At 43.8% G+C, this 19,538-nt stretch overlaps 1 protein-coding gene across 1 annotated transcript in view; it reads left to right on the top strand.

Moving 5' to 3' along the window:
- Positions 1–19,538, top strand: part of dgkg (diacylglycerol kinase gamma) — a 580,221-nt gene that overhangs the window by 133,322 nt on the left and 427,361 nt on the right. The window contains exon 3 of the mRNA XM_033023568.1: positions 12,483–12,559. Within this exon, the coding sequence (XP_032879459.1) occupies positions 12,483–12,559 (77 nt within the window). The remainder of the gene's footprint in view (positions 1–12,482; positions 12,560–19,538) is intronic.

The following is a 19,538-nucleotide window of genomic DNA, read 5'->3' as shown; positions in this document are numbered from 1 at the left end:
GCCACCTACACACTCTGCTATTTGTCGTTTCCATAGTTTAGTCTGTCCTTTGCTGCCCGATGCCTGCAGAATTCCCATTGTTGCTTCTCCCTAATTGAACTGTGATACTGACTGTGAGCCAGGCTTTCAATCAGAGAGAGAAGAGGAAGCATTAAGGACACGGTAAATGGCTACTTGAGTGCTTTGAACAGGATGTGAAGATGTGTTTATTCCTTTAGATGGTTCGCATTGGCACACCGCCCGGGACCGTGACCAGTGCAGACATTGTTTGAGAATTTTAAGAGCATGATGTTTGTCCAAACTTAAAGCCCTGTCCCACTGTACGAGTTCATTCAAGAGCTCTCCCGAGTTAAAAAACAAAATCAAACTTGTGGTAAGCATGTAGAATGTACGTAGCGGGTACGTCGGAGCTCGGGACGTCTCTTAGCAGCTCGTAACGCTAACGGCAGGTACTCGGGAAAGGCGGTAAGCTCGGGAAGACTCGTGAAGATTTTTCAACATGTTGAAAAATGTCCACGAGAGCCCCGAGTACCTACGAGCGGCCATTACCGTAATTCTCCGAGTTCGAATCAGGGCAAACTCGGGAGAATTCGTGAATGAACTCGTACAGTGGGACAGGGCTTTCAATTTCCTTGAGGTGCAGGTGTGAGAGCATAAAGCATGATGTGTAAGGAGCAGTGGAGAACTTATAGCCATGCTCTTACAATGGCAAGTTGAACTGTTGATAAACCTCTTACAGCACTTTGCAGCCATTCTTGAGATGAAGAGATTGTACTGATTGCTACAGCCAGCTCTTTCTGCACAGCCTGTCCGACCATCTGCTGGAGCCTCCTGGCCCCGCTGTTTACCCGTCTGCCTCTTCTGACCCTTAATTCAACAAGAGACACTTTCCGAGAGGTAATGTGGGTGCCCTTCTAACTGCTCGACGTCCGTATTCTTTCCCCGCATCCTCCGTATGATGAATGTTGTCTTGCCGGTCAAAAACTGATGTTGACCTTTACTAGCTGAGACCTTTCCACCATAACTTTCACTGCTACAGGCTCCATATCACAATAACAGAGATTACACTCCAGACCCATCCCACATAGAAAATACAAATCTCAGAAAGTAGACGAAAGGGCTTAGTTGCAATTTCATTTGTGGTTATTGCCCTTCTCCTCCATTGCTGATTGACAAATGAGAGGCGGATTCATCTACTCAGACCACAAGTTTAAAACTCTTTCACTTTGTGGAAGCAGTCTTCAACACAGGCCATCTTCGACAGTCTTCATTAGATTCCTAGCGGAATAAGATACTGTCCCTGTGTTTTGTCATTCTGATTTGCTTTGTGCCACCTCTTCAGATGCTACTGCATGTTGGTGTACATGTATATATTTAGCAGCATTACATTCCATCCATTAGGTTATGATTACTAATTAATTTGATTCACAAGTTCAAGGAATAGACAATAGACTATATGTGCAGGAGTAGGCTATTCGGCCCTTTGAGTAGAATTAGGCCATTTGGCCCATCGAGTCTACTCCGCCATTCAATCATGGCTGATCTCTGCCTCCTAATCCCATTTTCATGCCTTCTGTCCATAACCCTTGACACTGTTCTAATCAAGAATTTGTCTATCTCTGCCTTAAAAAATATCCACACTCTTGGTCTCCACAGCCCTCTGTGGCAATGAGTTCCACAGATTAACTACCCTCTGACTAAAGAAGTTCCTCCTCACCTCCTTTCTAAAAGAGTGCCCTTTAATTCTGAGGCTGTGATCTCTGGTCCTGGACTCTCCCACCAGTGGAAACATCCTCTCCACACCCACTCTATCTCTGCCTTTCATTCTGTGCATTGTCACAGTACTATGGTATCTTCGGATCGACTGCTCAAAACTGCATGCTGAATATCTATTTTTCCCTCCAGAATTCATTTCCCATTATGGCTTGGTTCATGGTGGCAGCAAATCTATCCCAGATCCTCCATCTAAATCCACTGCTGACTAGTCTGCAGAAGACGTCGCCCATTCCTTCTCTCCAGAAATGCTGTCTGTCCCGCTGAGTTACTCCAGCATGTTGTGTCTACCACTGCTGACTAGTATGCAACATGCCTGCTTCAAAAGATTCTCAAATCTGCTGCACATGTTGTTGTTCAGTCGCTCTAACCCATTAGCTTTGTGCCTCAATTTCCCTTATGCTATAAACATGTCCACATCATAAAATAATGCTTCCGTATTAACAATGATGTCAAACTTAAAGCCTTGAGGATTCATGTTTTAAAGAAAATAGCAGCAGATGACTGGTACATTATAATAAAATGACTTGGTTCAATCATTCACTGTGCTTAATGCCAATTCCAATTTTTGGATACTCCTCTTATGTAAGTTTCTATTGAACAACAATTGTGCTGTGATGTGTATTTTCAAATAGGTATAATGCCTTGCCTTCTTCTAGTTGGAAATTAAGCCAGACAAATGCATGCATTTGAGTATTGGAGTCAAGCCCAATAAAAAACGGAGTCCATTAGGAAATTGACTCCAGACTGTTGACTTTGACATTAGATTAAGTGCTTCCCAGCAAATGACTAATTGCCTTTAATGTTTGATCGGTTAACCAAAGCAATATTTCAACACAGTTTTATATCCATAGGGCTCTTGGAGCTCCTGAAAATAGACATCAACATCAAAATGAAAACATGATAGGAGTTAATGGCTGGTTAAATATCAGGGAAATCTTGCACATCTGATTTGTAATATCAGGAAAAGTACAAATCAGAAGTAATAAGAAGTGAAAATGATGGAAATATTCAGAAGACGAAATGTGTAGGAAGGAACTGTGGATGCTGGTTTACACCGAAGATAGACACAAAATGCTGGAGTAACTCTGTGGGACAGGCAGCATCTCTGGATAGAAGGAATGGGTGACGTTTTTGGTCAAGACCCTTCTTCAGACCTGAAGGTCAGTCTGAAGACCTGATCCACTTAGACGATTTTTCAACGGACTGCTGGCGACTGTCAATTCGCCGGCAGCCGCCCGAAAAACCGGGAACTGGAACGGCGACTGTCAGAGTGGAACACACACACACACACGCACACACACACGCGCACACACACACACACATCGCAAAGGCGGGGGCCAGGGAAGGTGGAGGCAGCACTGTCTGAAATTCACACGGTGCAAAACCAAGGTGATACAGACACACACCACGATGAACAGGGAGGTTAAGACGGCTAGCACAGTGAAAGAGTAGGAAGAGGAGAAGGGGGGAGAAGGGGGAGAAGGAGTGGAGACACTTTTAAGAAGCCAGATAACTTTTAATAAGCCAGAGATACACAGCTGTGAAGTTCGGCGGACATTTAACATTACCGGTCGGTTATCCCTGGTTCTGAAAACTCGTGCTTACGTTTTTTTCCCCCAATGAGCCAATGAAAATGACCGGGCAGCAAAGACGATTAACTAAAACTGCCTACGACTACCTCGACTACCCACAACTACATGGCGACCCCACTACAACTGTACCTACGACTACAAAATTATCGATTTTCTCCATGGCGACCAATTTTCGGTCGCAGAAACATTTTCAACATGTTGAAAAATTTGAGGCGACCATACTGAGGCCGCGACTAGTTCCCAGAATGCGGGAACTCCTCGCAACCATGAAGGAGACTCGCCAGAGACCACCAGCGAACATGTGGCGAACATGTGGCGAGCGCAGAGTCTCCTGCACTCGCCTAAAAAGTCACCTAAGTGGGACAGGCCCACAAGTTTTCTTTGATAAAGCTGATCAAAACTTAATGTTGAGCAGGTTTTAAGAAAATAGTGAGGTAGAAGTGGAAAAAGCAAAAGGATATGTCATAATGGGGTGGAATTTAGCAGAGTTTAAACGTTAAAATAATTCATGAGGGCTCATAAAACTGGTGTTGGAAGAAGTACAGTAAAAGGTGGCTTTAGAGATGTTATTAGAGATAGCAGAATCATTATTTGATATAATTGAATTCAGATGTTGGGATCTCATGGAAAGCATGGCTTTAGTTTGAGCAGTTTAGAGATACAGCACAGAAACAGGCCCTTCGGCCCACTGAGTCCATGCCGACCAGCGATCCCCGCACTTTAACACTATCCTACACACACTCGGGACAAATTACTTACATTTACACCAAGCCAATTAACCTACAAACCTGTTTAAGAAGGAACTGCAGATGCTGTAAAATCGAAGGTACACAAAAATGCTGGAGAAACTCAGCGGGTGCAGCAGCATCTATGGAGCGAAGGAAATAGGCAACGTTTCGGGCCGAAACCCTTCTTCAGACTACAAACCTTTGAAATCTGGGAGGAAACTGAAATACTCAGAGAAAACCCACACAGGTCACGGGGAGAACGTACAAACTCCATGCAGGCACGCACTCGTAGTCACGATCGAACCAGGGTCTCTGGCACTGTAAGGCAGTTGCTGTACCGCTGCACTCCCGTGCCAATAATGGGATCGGATTAATTCTCAGTCCTTTTGGAGAGCCTACTTTCTGCACTTTGTAGGTTTAGCAGTAACACATGAGGTGAATGCTGCATTGGCTGCCATAGTTCCGGCCTCGGCTAGGAGCATAATGACCGGTGAATTCTGTATCCTGTTGGGAAGCCGACACTGCGCAGCACGATAGCTTGAAGGGGCGATACTACAGTTCGCTGTGTATCAGTTGAGCATGAGGATGCCCGATGCGTTGGTACAGAGACACTTCAGGACTCTTTTTTTTAATGGAATCAGATGCTGGAGATCTGCAGTCTCTTGGAGAAGATTCCGTCTTCCACGAGAGTGGCACCTGTTAGTAAAGGGCATGTCCCACCAGCATGCGATTGCATGCGTGTAGCGCGACCAAATGTGGTCGCATGAGGCGTACGGCCACGCGGGGCCGGTCCCACTTCGAAGTGCGGAGGTGTATGGAGTTGTGCGGGGCTGGACCCGACATCGCGCGGGGCTCCGAAAATCCTGCTCTGTCCGAAAATTCCGCGCGCCAACCCGCAGGCGCGTTGAGAGCGTACGCAGAGTCTTGATGGCGTACGCAGCATCTTGACGTCGTATGCAGCATCTTGAAGGTGTACGCCTAGCGCGTGGCGTCACCGCCCAGCGTGCCGTTGCTTGATGACGTCACCGCCCGACGCCGTGCGACGTCCAAATTCAGTCGGCCCACCTCCTGCCCAGCTGATTGGTGAGTATGACGTAAACTACGTCACGCGCAAACTTTGCGCGAACTTTGCGGGTACTTACCGTGTACTTAGCGCGTACTTACCACGAACTTAGCGCGAACCCCGCTTCCGTTAGGTCACGCTAGACGCATGCAATTGCATGCTGGTGGGACAGGCCCTTAACTTGCGGAAAGGAGCTAAGGGCCATTACAAGGAACGCCATTGACTACTAGATGTTTGACAGAACAATCATCAACATGATGGAAGTACTCAGATGACCGAGATGAGATCCTACATATTCCCCAGGAGATGGGCCCAGACTGGTGGTGCATTGCACAGTGTTAAGGATTTAACTTGCAAGATAAATGTCTATTATGGGCTGGAGTTTCCAAGAAGGAGGCTTCTGAGAGCTTGCAGTCCTTTAAGGTCCTTGCATTGCTATCTAAATCGTCCTTATCAAAGATTTGCTTAGTTGTACCAATGAACTGATGTGAGAGCCCCACATGATGGCCTCTCTTGCTCCTGGCCATCTCCCTATCAATTCTACAAATCATTTGGATACTTCCTTTTCATCTCAATCAAGCGATATCTTTCTGTCATCAAGAAAGAATGGACAGCAGAGCGATCCAAACTGATCAAGATGGAAACTTACTTTTGATATGTGCATGTACTCTTGTTGTTCTCCGAACATTCACAGCCCCTGACAATATATTAATTGGGACGTCATAAAGGGATATGTCCTTTTCAGCATCTTAAATGCGATACAATATAATGATCCCAGGAGGGAAATTGGTCAGTCATGAAAACAGTCATGAAACACAAGATCCATGGAACATGAAATTAAACGGTGGCGCAGCGGTAGAGTTGCTGCCTTACAGCGAATGCAGCGCCGGAGACCCGGGTTTGACCCCGACTACGGGATCTGTCGGTGCTGTCTGTACGAAGCTTGTGCGTTCCCCCCGTGACCTGCGTGGGTTTTCTCCTAGATCTTCGGTTTCCTCCCACACTCCAAAGACGTACAGGTTTGTAGGTTAATTGGCTTGGTAAATGTAAAAATTGTCCCTAGTCGGTGTAGGATAGTGTTAATGTGCGGGGATCGCTGGTCAGCGCGGACCCGGTGGGCTGAGGGTCCTGTTTCCGCGCTGTATCTCTAAACTAAAGTGATCAGTGGGAAGTACAGAATTTGGGATGTGCAAAGAATGGGGAGGGGTGAGGGGGGAGGAGGTGAGGGAAGGGGAGTCAGTCTACCCCACGACAGAAGGGGTACCTTGCACCTATGATTCAACCAAGTCTTCTGTTACTCTCATGTAAACGCCTTCAAGTTCTGTTTTTGAATTGTCCATATGAATACTGGTGTTGAAAATGTATCGTGCAGCTCCACCTCATGCCCACGGTTGGACAATCAAAAACAAACCTGGAATTGAACTGGAGATAGATAGATAGATAGATAGATAGATAGATAGATGGATAGATGGATGGATGGATGGATGGATGGATGGATGGATGGATGGATGGATGGATGGATGGATGGATGGATGGATGGATGGATGGATGGATGGATGGATGGATGGATGGATGGATGGATGGATGGATGGATGGATGGATGGATGGATGGATGGATGGATGGATGGATGGATGGATGGATGGATGGATGGATGGATGGATGGATGGATGGATGGATGGATGGATGGATGGATGGATGGATGGATGGATGGATGGATGGATGGATGGATGGATGGATGGATGGATGGATGGATGGATGGATGGATGGATGGATGGATGGATGGATGGATGGATGGATGGATGGATGGATGGATGGATGGATGGATGGATGGATGGATGGATGGATGGATGGATGGATGGATGGATGGATGGATGGATGGATGGATGGATGGATGGATGGATGGATGGATGGATGGATGGATGGATGGATGGATGGATACAAAATGCTGGAGGAACTCAGACCCTTCTGTCTTTATTACCTTTCCACTAACGTTGCAGGAATTAATGGCAAAAGTATTCTAAACGCCCTGAAAAGACAGCCTCCAGATGGCAGGAACTCTCAGATCAACCTCACTGACCAGCAACTTTCCAGCTTGGTTCCATTTGCTGCTGCCTCAGCAACCTATTCTCCTGGTTCCTCTCGCTCTTCCTCTCAGAAATCCACCGCCGCTGCTCACTCCGCTCATAACGCATCTGGCTCCTTCAAGATTTTCTCTGCTTCACCACTTAACTCTCGTTCCCCAGGTAGTGTATTTACCTCACTTCCAATGTTTGTCGTGGATCGAATGCTTGTTTAACTGTCAAACTACATTGAGTTAGAAGACTTCCAAAAATGTTCTGCTTCATATTATTGGGTTGATATTATTTCTAAGTTAGATCTTGGATGTTGGTGATGATGGAAATTGTTTTGGATGCCAAAATCTGCAAAGGTAACGTGCATTTTCTGAGTCTAAAGAAGGGTCTCGAACCAAAACTTCACCTATTCCTTCTCTCCAGAGATGCCGCCTGTCCCGCTGAGTTACTTCAGCTTTTGTGTGTCTATCTTCGCTTTAAACCAGCATCTGCAGTTCCTGCCAACACATAATTCCCAAATTCCCAAATTCCACCGACCCTGGTTGTGTGGCAATAAATTCTATCTATCTATAATGAACTGGCTGTATTTTAATGTCACGAACTAAATAATTCACACTTCCTTACACAATACTGGACACCTTCATCCTTGCTGCCAAAACAAATTAATAATGGAATTAAAATGTACCATTGTTCTGGAAATGGTCTTTATATTTCATCCTGCTGTACCTAGATTTATGCTCCTAGTTGTATTAATGTGCTTTAGCTTGTTTGACCCACAGATGGAAAGAAGGCAATTGGTTCAACCTGAAAAGACACAGTGACATAGGAAAATAAACACAGCTGCCTATCGCATGAACTAATTTCTCAGCAGTAGGAGGCTGAAGCAGATATTTTGTAATAAACAGTAGGTCCTGCATTGAAACAAAAGAGAATAAAATCCTGATGCGATAGAAATTAGATCATCCTTTGTTCCTGGGACTTGCAGTGGTTGAAAATACATTACAAATCTGTACAAAAATAGATATCATCAAATCTTGAATCATATCATGTTTACTTTGAAGCACAATTATGTGAACGTTCCTTTGCAAACACACTTTGATCTTTTTAATGTACTGTAGAATTTGGGTTACGTTGAAGTTGATATTTCTTCTAACAGAAGCAGTTAGTTGTCTCATCAAAAAGAGTATGCAACGTGACACAAATGTTAAATACAATTTCAGATATATCTTTACTGTTGCTTTTTTTTCCCATTTAAAAATAATCTTTTTGCCATTCGCAGTTTCTCTTCCCTATGACAGGCACGTCAATCCTTTTCTTCATGTTGCAGCAGCAAGTTCAGAGACTTCCTCAAACAAATATTTTCCAAGCCTCGGTTCTCCCCTGCTGTCACCTTGTGTCACAAGGTCACACACTTCCCATAAAAAAATCAACCTTTAGCCTTGTTAATGGCACTGAAAACCGCACAATGGAGAAATGTTTTTCAGAAGTGTTAAGGGCCTGTCCCACATGGCGAGTTTTTTTGGCGACTGCCTACGTCATATCAAGATTTTGAACATTTCAAACTCTCCTGGCGACAATAAAATTGTTGCGAGACGTGAAAAAACACCGCGCGTCATACGTCATTACGCCGCGTCACATCGCGTCACCGGCGCGTCACGCCGCAAATTTTCCAGTGGCCTGATACGTCAATCAATGATGCCGGCAGTCTCCGAAAAAATCGCCAAGTGGGACAGCCCCTTTCGAATGGTAAAATCAGATAAATGTTACAGTACAGAGGAAGGCCATTCCATCCATCAACTCCATACTGACCCCTAGTGGAGTAGTCCCACAGTCTTATTTCTCCATTCCTTTCCCATAGCTCTGCATGGGAAAATGTATGGTGTAGGAAGGAATTGCGGATGCTGGTTTAAACCGAAGATAGACACCAAAAGCTGGAGTAACTCAGGCATCATCATTGGAGAGAAGGAATGGGTGACGTTTCGAGTCGGGTCTGAAGAAGGGTCTCGACCCGAAACATCACCCATTCCTTCTCTCCAGAGATGCTGCCTGGCCCGCTGAGTTACTCCAGCTTTTCGTGTCTATCTCTGCAACATATTGTCACTGAGGTACTTCTCAGATTCACTTCTGAAACCAGCAACTTGCAAATGATGAAGTGCGTGGGTTGTCATAACTTAAGAGTTGAAAAGTTGTATTCTTTATATCCGGTATAATTATTTCCTCTTCTTTGAAACACTCCTTAATGGAACAGCTTCCCTTGTATCCCCTATCTAAATCATTCATGATCTTTCATTCCTCTATCAAACTTCTCAGCCATTTAATTTTCCAAGGAGATCCAAGTTTATCTGGTGAAGACTTAGGAGTATTTAATTGTCTTATGTACTGACTACAGAACAATTAAATTCTTACTTGCAGCAGCAAGTAAGAGACCTGTAAACACAACACACATAGATAGTATATAACATAAAAATTCCATAAATTAATAACCCCAATATTAGTGTAACAAATCCTCAGTACAATCAAAGGTGTTCGTAGTTAATACGGTGTCATTTAGTTTAGTTTGATGTAGTTAATTATTGTCATGTGTACTGAGGTACAGTGAAAAGCTTTTATTTGGGTGCTATCCAGTCAAAGAAAAGACTACACGTGATTACAATCAAACCTTCCACTGTGCACAAACACAGTGCATTCAGAAAGTATTCAGACCCCTTCACTTTTTCCACATTTTGTTACGTTATATTTGAAAATTGATTAAACTCTTTTTTTTTTTATATCAATCTACACACAATACCCCAGAATGAAGAAGCGAAAACAGGTGTTTAGACATTTTCACAAAGTAATTAAAAAGAAATAACTGAAATATCACATTTACATAAGTATTCAGACCCTTTGCTATGAGACTCAAAATTGAGCTTAGGTTCATCCTGTTTCCATTGATTATCCTTGAGATGTTTCTACAAGTTGATTGGAGTCCACCAGTGGTAAATTAAATTGATTGGACATGATTTGGAAAGGCACACACCTGTCTATATAAGGTCCCACAGTTGACGATGCATGTCAGAGCAAAAACCAAGCCATGAAGATGAAGGAGTTGTCTGTAGACCTCCGAGACAGGATTGTGTCGAGACACAGATCTGGGGAAGGGTATAAAACAATTTCTGCAGCATTGCAGGTCCCGAAGAGCACAGTGGCCTTCGTCATTCTTAAATGGAAGAAAATTGAACCACCAGGACTCATCATAGAGCTAGCCACCCGGCCAAACTGAGCAATCGGGGGAGAAGGACCTTGGTCAGGGAGGTGACCAAGAACCCGATGGTCACTCTGACAGAGCTCCAGAGTTCCTCTGTGGAGATGGGAGAATCTTCCAGAAGGACAACTATATCTGCAGCACTCCATCAATCAGGCCTTTATGGTAGAGTGGCCAGACGGAAGCCACTCCTCAGTAAAAGTCACATAACAGCCCACTTGGAGTTTGCCAAAAGGCATGAGAAACAAGATTCTCTGGTCTGATGAAACCAAGATTGAACTCTTTGGCCTGAATGCCAAGCGTCACGTCTGGAGGAAACCAAGCACCGCTCATCACCTGGCCAATACCATATCTACAGTGAAGCACGGTGGTGGCAGCATCATGCTGTGGGGATGTTTTTCAGTGGCAGGAACTGGTAGACTAGTCAGGCTCGAGGGAAAGATGAACGGAGCAAAGTACAGAGAGATCCTTGATGAAAATCTGCTCCAGAGCGTGTTCAGGACGTCAGACTGGGTCGGACGTTCACCTTCCAACAGGACAATGACCCTAAGCACCCAGCCAAGCCAACACAGGAGTGGCTTCATGACAAGTATGTGAGTGTCCTTGAGTGGCCCAGCCAGAGCCTGGACTTGAACCTGATTGAACATCTCTGGAGGGACCTGAAAATAGCTGTGCATCGACGCTCCCCATCCAACCTGACAGAGCTTGAGAGGATCTGCAGAGAAGAATGGGAGAAATTACCCAAATACAGGTGTGCCAAGCTTGTAGTGTCATACCCAAGAAGACTTGAGGCTGTAATCGCTGCCAAAGGTGCCTCAACAAAGAACTGAGTAAAGGGTCTGAATACTTATGTAAATGTGATATTTCAGTTATTTATTAATTACTTGCAAAATTTCTAGACACCTGTTTTCGCTTTTTTATTATGGGGTATTGTGTGTAGATTGATGATAAAAAAATAAAGAATTTAATCTATTTTAGAATAAGGCTGTAACGTAACAAAATGTGGACAATGTGAAGGGGTCTGAATACTTTCTGAATTGCACTGTAAAGATTCAGGGTCATGGTACAACATTTGGTGCAAGGTGTAACATTGAAGTCCAATAAAGTCTGACTAAAGATAGTTCAAAGGTCTCCAATGAGGCAGACGGGAGGCCAGGTTTCTGTGGGTCGCTGAAGACCAGGGCAGATCCTCAGAAATGCACACCCAACTTAAATTTGTTGATTACTCGAAAACCTGTCAACCTGGTCATGCTCTCATTGGGAAGAAGCCTGAAAACTGACCAGCAAGATCAAGAAGATCTTTTTCTCACCAACCATCAGTCTCTTGAATACTGCACAACACTAACCAGCAGTTTGGTTACAGTACCTTCTGGACTAATCTAATATTTCCAAACTTATTTTTCACTCCTGATGACTTGATGAATAATATTTGATAAATGCAGGAAACATTTTAATATTAAACTGATCTCATTGCCAATTAATTAGTCTCTCGTGAGCATCATTGGTTAGAGGCAATAGAGAATAGGTGCAGGGATAGGCCATTCGGCCCTTCGAGCCATTCAATGTGATCATGGCTGATCATCCCCAATCAGTACCCCAGGCAGAGAGAATGAACAATCCAACTAACTTTACAGACAGATAAGTGAACTCTAACGCACCTGCTCTTTGTGATAGAGATGTAAGTAATTGCCATTTATTAAGGTCTATTCACCTTTGTGCTAGATTCTTATAAAGTCGTAGTAAAGAGCAGCAATGGGAATGATCAAAATAGCGGTTAAAAATAGATTACAAATAGCGGAGTCAGGGGATATGGGGAGAAGGCAGGAACGGGGTACTCATTGGGGATGATCAGCCACATTGAATGGCGGTGCTGGCTCGAAGGGCCGAATGGCCTACTCCCGCACCTATTGTCTATTGTCTATTGTCTATCCGACACCCCTTTCAAATGGGTTATTTCTGCATAAAGCTTCAGTTCTGTTCATTGTTTCTTGAAATTATATTCATAGATTCCTCAAAGAAACTGAAAGATGTGCTGGAGGAGTTTCATGGAGATGGAGTGATGTCCAAATATAACCCTGAACAGGTAACTATTTATGGCTTTCACCTCTTCCAACCTCAGTGCTTTATAACAACAAATGTTGGAACTATTCCTATATGGTGCCGAATGTTCTGTGATTTCAGAGTATTTGTTTCTTGTGGAATACAACTATTTTCCCCATTCATGAATTTGTATTTGATTAAAAGTCCTGTCCCACTGTACGAGTTCATTGAAGAATTCTCCCGAGTTTCCCCTGATTCGAACTCGGAAATTTACAGTAATGGCCGTTCGTCGGTACTCGGGGCTCTCGTGGACATTTTTCATGCACGAGTCTTCCCGAGCTTACCACGTTTCCCGAGTACCTGCCGTTAGTCGTGCGAGCCGCTAAGAGACATCCCGAGCTCCGACGTACCCACTACATACGTTCTACGTGCTTACCACGAGATTGATTTTTTTTTTAAACTCGGGAGAGCTCTTGAATTAACTCGTACAGTGGGACAGGGCTTTTACTTAGCAGTATTAAAGGACTAATAAAATAATGATCTTGCATTGGATTATATGAAGGATTAGCAAGTTATGCTTTGGCTTAGGCTAATTATTTGTAATTAATTAATCTATTTTGAACTTCCTAACCACAAAAGATTTTGAACATTTCAAAATCCAGCGGCGACAAAAAACAATGTTGCGACACTTGAGGAAACACCGTGCGTGAATACGTCGTCACGCCACGTCACCCGCGTTTCGGGTCGAGAGGCTTCTTTAGTGTCTGAAGAAGGGTTTCGACCCAAAACGCCGCTCATTCCGTTTCTCCAGAGATGCTGTCTTACCTGTTGAGTTACTCCAGCTTTTTGTGTCTAATGGCTGAGTGTGGCTTTTTGAACCTCAGGCTATTAACCTCATAGCCTCATATCCGTAAAAACACCTGTGAGCTCTGCTGCAAAGCCACCTTCTGGTATCCAGTTTATCATTCTCCCTTCATTCTTCTGATTTTTTTTTTTGACTAACCCACCATGTAGGTCTTTGTCAAATAGTTTTTTTTTAATGTTTCAAAATAAGCTTTATTTGTAATTAAAAACATATACAAGACACTAACCATGCAAACATGCATTCTCAGTGCTAGTGTCTTACCCAGCAGTGTCAGCGCCTTCCTTTTTCCTTGCATATAGTAGTCCCATTGCCCCTCACTTGGCCCCCCCCTCCTTTCACTTGTTTGAGTGGTGCGTCCACTGGACTCTGTCCTTCAAGGTCCAGCAGCAGAAGGAACCTAGGTTGTGCTCCTCCCTCACAGAGCCTTCGCAGAGCTTCAGTGTGTTCCTCGGCAGGTGCTCCTGCAGTCCGGAATGACCAGTTGACAACATTCCCATCTGGGCATCTCACTATGCTGGAAGACCAACAAGCTGCAGAGAGATCTTTCACCAACTTGATGGTCTTCCTGCAAGCACTTGACATTCATCTCATGAATGTGTGTCCATTCCCCCCCCCTCCCCACCCCCCAGAGAACAGCCTGTAAACGAGACTCCTCTGTTACACAGCAGGTTGAGATGAACCGTGACAAAGGACCCTATTTATCCAGACCCCCTTCGTAAATCCACACTCTGCGAAGAGGTGGGCAACTCTATCCTCTCCATAGCAACCGCCCCGAGGGTCAAGTGCATTGGGAGTAAGACTCCAACAGAGTAGGAAAGATCTGACCTGGGGTACCCCTCCCCCCATTATCTCTGGACTTGTGCATTGTGACCCGTCGGACCCGCTCCATCTTTGATCCGCAGATGAACAGGAAGATGGCCCAGGTGATCGCCAGGGCAGAGCAACGGGGGACAGGCCACACCTGGGGGAGGTAAAGCAGCCCCGAGCGCACCTCACACTTGAAATGAGGAACGAGTTAAAATGCACATTTGGATAGATGATGAGGTGTGCACTTCCTGACTTGAGAAAATTATTCACCTCAAGTTCAAGTTTTGATATTTGTTATTTCATTTTTCTGATCCTTCTGATCAAGTTGATTTTATTTTTTTCTTGGTCATTTTAATCACAATCATCAAAATCACAAAACTAGACGAGCTGAAGTGAATCTTCTTGTCAAGACCACTTGTCCATTAATGTGTGCATGAGTACTTTGTCTCTATCGACAGCCTGGATACATTCAACATTGAAATAGATTGAAAGCCAAATTGCTTCTTTTCCAAAGGCCCAAGCTTTTTCACATTTTGGACCATATATTTCATTATTTAGACATTAACTATATTAATTTGTTAGAATGATAACCCTCCTGGATAATTCTCCCAAGTAATCTATTATAGTCTTCTAAAGCACAACATTTATGTTTTATGCGACTATCCCACTGTACGAGCTAATTCAAGAGCTCTCCGGAGTTTCCTCTGATTCGAACTTGGAGAATTGGGCACTTGTGGGTACTCTGGGCTCTCGTGGACATTTTTCAACATGTTGAAAAATCTTCACGAGTCTTCCCGAGCTTACCGGGTTTCCCGAGTACCTGCCGTTAGCGTTACGAGCCGCTAAGAGACGTCCCGAGCTCCGACATATCCGCTCTTGAATTAGCTCCTACAGTGGGAGAGCCCCTTAGCAATTTACGCAGAGTTGCCTTGGAAAATCGTGCTTCATACATCGGAAACAAAGCTACTTTAATCACAAATAAGACAGAAGTATTCTGAGGTGGAGGTCCCAAAATTCTTAAACTCATTTCGAGAAGGAATCCACATGTGATTGGAAGAAGAAATTAGTTTAAACAAATAAATTAATTAGAGGCATGGAAATAAAGGGAACATTTACATTTTTTCCATACTCCACCACACTTTAACAAACTGGCTGTATTTTTCTGTCTCTGCTGCAAGGAATTTTATTTTCTGTCATACTTTAGGCTATGACCCATCACCATTATCACCTCCTAATTCATTAAATCGATCAAAGAACTGGGTCGTGTACATCCCTTGCAACAGGATCTTCAACTTCCTCATCAACAGACCACAAATTGGTATGAATTGGCAACACCGCTTCTTCCTTGATGAGCAAATGTCTCTGTACTGTACACTGACAATGACAATTAAAGTTGAATCTGAATCTGAATCAGCACAAGGGCACATGTAGGCTGCCTGCTCAATCCCCTTGCTCTACTCTCTCTATACTCATGATCATATAGCTTGACGCTGTTTCAACTTTACTACCGTTATTGGACAAATTTTGTGTAGTAATGAGTCAGAGTAGAGAAGGGAGATCGATCGTCTGAACAACAACCATGCTCTTAACGTCAGTAAGAACGTTGACCTTGGAAAGAGAAGTGCGATGATCTTCAAACTTGTCTTCGTCGACAAGTCGACTACTCCCTTCCTGGACATGCATGTCTCTGAAGATCTGCCCTGTACCCAGCATGTTAATGCCATCATAAAAATATCTCCAAAATGCCTTCAATTGCTTGGAGGATTGAGATGATTTGGTACATATCGACGAATACTCTCTTGAACCTCTACAGAGAATTGGAGCATATTGACCGGTTGCATCACGGTCTGGTTCAGCAACTCGAAAGCCCGGGAACGAAGCCCAGAGCAGTGGTGGACATTGGCCAGTCCATCATGGATACTGGCCTCCCCACCATCGGAGGGATCTATGGAAGGCACTGCCTAAACAGGCAACCTGCCAGCATCATAAAGGACCACACCACCATTGTTTTACTCCCATGGGAAGAAGGTATGGTAGTCAGAAACCATGACCTCTAGGTTCAGGAGCAGTTTCTTCCCAATAACTATAAGGTTATTGAACACTACAAACATCAACTAAACAAAGTACTAGAACTGGCTTGATTGCACTTGGGAATTCAGGGTTTTGATTTTTTTTCCACTAGTATTGTTTTTTTTTAATTTATTGTTAAAATCACTAAACTCAGTTTGGATTTGGCTGGGACTGCTCTAATTAAGTCATTATTAGCTAGTGTATCAGTAACTTACTAACCATCATCAAGGCAGACATTGGTTGCTCTGTGTTCAATTCCAATACCAGCTCTTTGGAAAATGAAGCAATCCACGCCTGTATTCAACAGGACCACAACAAATTGTGTGCAATTTTGGTCTCCTAATTTGAGGAAGGACAATATTGCTATTGAGGGAGTGCAGCGTAGGTTCACCAGGTTAATTCCCAGGATGGCGGGACTGACATATGATGGTCGACTGGGCTTGTATTCGCTGGATGAGAGCGGATCTTATAGAAATATATAAAATTCTTAGAGGATTGGACAGGGTAGATGCAGGAAAAATGTTCCCCATGTTGGGGGAGTCCAGAACCAGGGGTCACAGTTTAAGAATAAGGGGTAGGCCATTCATGACTTAGATGAGGAAACACTTTTTCACCCAGAGAGTTGTGAATCTGTGGAATTCTCTGCCACAGAAGGCAGTGGAGGCCAATTCACTGGATGTATTCAAGAGAGAGTTAGATTTAGCTCTTAGGGCTAATGGAATCAAGGGATATAGGAAAAAAGCCAGAACGGGGTACTGATTGTGGATGATCAGCCATGATCATATTGAATGGCAGTGCTGGCTCGAAGGGCCGAATGGCCTACTCCTGCACCTATTTTCTATGATTTTATGAGGAATTAGGACTGAAGCTGCTTCTGCTAAGTGTGAAATCTAGGCCTTTGGGTGTCAGATGCGGAGATGGCAGGGGATTGGGTTTAGGAGAGATCCTCAGATTCTTATTACTTGTACTCAACCTGTGGGATTCGATCTTTTTTCATCAATCAAGCAAAACACTCTTGTCTTCTTCCTCTTCAATCTTTACGTTTCTTAATCTATTTGACAGCTGTTCCTTCTGAGGTTGTTGAGCATTTTGCTGACCTTTGCTGATTCATTTCTATGCCTGTCTCCCTTCATTCACATCAATTATGTTTTGTTACCCAAATATAATAGACTCTGAGTCAAAGTCTGTTAGCTCCATTTTGCTAGTAAATTGTAGTCTGTCAAAGTTTAAAGCATACCTTCACTTAATTTTGAAACCACTTTGATAAACATCAGGAGATAAAATTGGCATGTAAAAAAGGCAATGCTACAGTGGTTATGGGAGATTTCAACATACAGGTAGACTGGGAAAATCAGGTTGGTACTGGACCCCAAGAAAGGGGGTTTGTGGAGTGCCTCCGAGATGGATTCTTAGAGCAGCTTGTATTGGAGCCTACCAGGGAAAAGGCAATTCTGGATTTAGCGTTGTGTAATGAACCGGATTTGATAAGGGAACTCAAGGTAAAGGAACCATTAGGAGGTAGTGACCATGATGTGATGGGTTTTAATCTGCAATTCGAGAGGGAGAAGGTGAAATTGGATGTTTTGGTATTGCAGCTGGGCAAAGGGGACTACAGAGCCATGAGGAAGGTGCTGGCCAAAGTTGACTGGAAAGGGACCCTAGCAGGGATGACAGTGGAACAGCAATTACAGAAATTTCTGGGAATAATCCGGAAGATGCAGGATCTTTTCATTCCAAAGAGGAAGAAAGTATCTAAGGGGAGATAGAGGCGGATGTGGCTGACAAGGGAAGTCAAGGACAGTATAAAACTAAAAGAGAAGTTATATAACATTGCAAAGATGAGTGGGAAACCAGAGGATTGGGAAGCTTTTAAAGAACAGCCGAGGGTGACTAAAAATAAATTACAGGGAGAAAAGATGAAATACGAAGGTGAGCTAGCCAATAATATAAAAGAGGATAGCAAGACTTTCTTCAGTTATATAAAGAGCGAGAAAGAGGCAAGAGTGGACATTGGGCTGCTGGAGAATGATGCACGAGAAGTGATCATGGGGAATAAAGAAATGGCAGAGGAGTTGAATAACTTAGTTGCATCAGTCTTCACAGTGGAAGACACCAGCAATGTGCTTGAAATTCAAGAGAGTCAGAGGGTGGAAGTTAGTGGAATGGCTATTACCAGGGAGAAGGGACTTGGGAAGCTGAAAGGGCTGAAGGTGGATAAGTCACCTGGACCAGATGGACTGTACCCTAGGGTTCTGAAAGAGGTGGCTTTGGAGATTGGGGAGGCATTGATAGTGATATTGCAGGAATCACCAGAGTCAGGAGAGGTCCCAGATGATTGGAAAATTGCCAATATTATCCCACTGCACAAAAAGGGAGCAAAGCAGGATAGTGGGAACTATAGGCCGGTTAGTCTGACTTTGGAGGTTGGTAAGATTCTACAATCTATCATAAAGGATGAGGTTACGGTGTACTTAGAAGTTCACGATAAAATAGGCGAAGTCAGCATGGCTTTGTGAAGGAGAAGTCTTGCTTGACGCACTTGCTAGAATTCTTTGAAGAAGTAAATAGCAGGACAGTCAAAGGAGAGTCAGTAGATGGTGTTTACTTAGATATTCAGAAAGCCTATGATAAGTTGTCACTTGTTAGGCTGCTTAGGAAGATGAGAGTCAACGGTACCAGGGTAGCTAATGTAACCCCACTTTTTAAGAAAGGAGGGACAAAGAAAACGAGGAATTATAGACCAGTTACCCTTACATCGGTAGTTGGGAAGATGTTTAAGTCCATTATTAAAGATGTTATAGCAGCGCATTTGGAAAGCAGTGACAGGATCGGTCAAAGTCAGCATGGATTTATGAAGGGGAAACCTTGCTTGATTAATTTTCTGGAATTTTTTGAGGATGTAACAACTAGAATGGATAAGGGAGAGCCAGTGGATGTGATGTATCTGGACTTTCAAAAAGCCTTTGGCAAGGTCCCACACAAGATATCAGTGTGCAAAAAGAGTACATGGTATTGGGGGTAGAGTATTAATATGGACAGAGAACTGGTTGGCAGACAGGAAGCAAAGAATAGGAATTAACGGTTCCTTTTCAGAATGGCAGGCAGTGACTAGTGGGGTGCCGCAAGGCTCGGTGCTGGGACCCCAGCTATTTACAATATATATTAACGATTTAGACGAGGGAATTAAATGTGACATCTCCAAGTTTGTGGATGACACAAAGCTGGTTGGCAGTGTGAGCGGTGAAGAGGATGCTATGAGGCTGCAGGGTGACTTGGATAG

The sequence above is a fragment of the Amblyraja radiata genome, chromosome 7 (assembly GCF_010909765.2).
Source record: "Amblyraja radiata isolate CabotCenter1 chromosome 7, sAmbRad1.1.pri, whole genome shotgun sequence".
Classification (NCBI taxonomy): Eukaryota; Metazoa; Chordata; class Chondrichthyes; order Rajiformes; family Rajidae; genus Amblyraja; species Amblyraja radiata.
The sequence above is the reverse complement of the archived record's forward strand: the minus strand, read 5'-3'. Positions and strand labels throughout refer to the sequence as shown.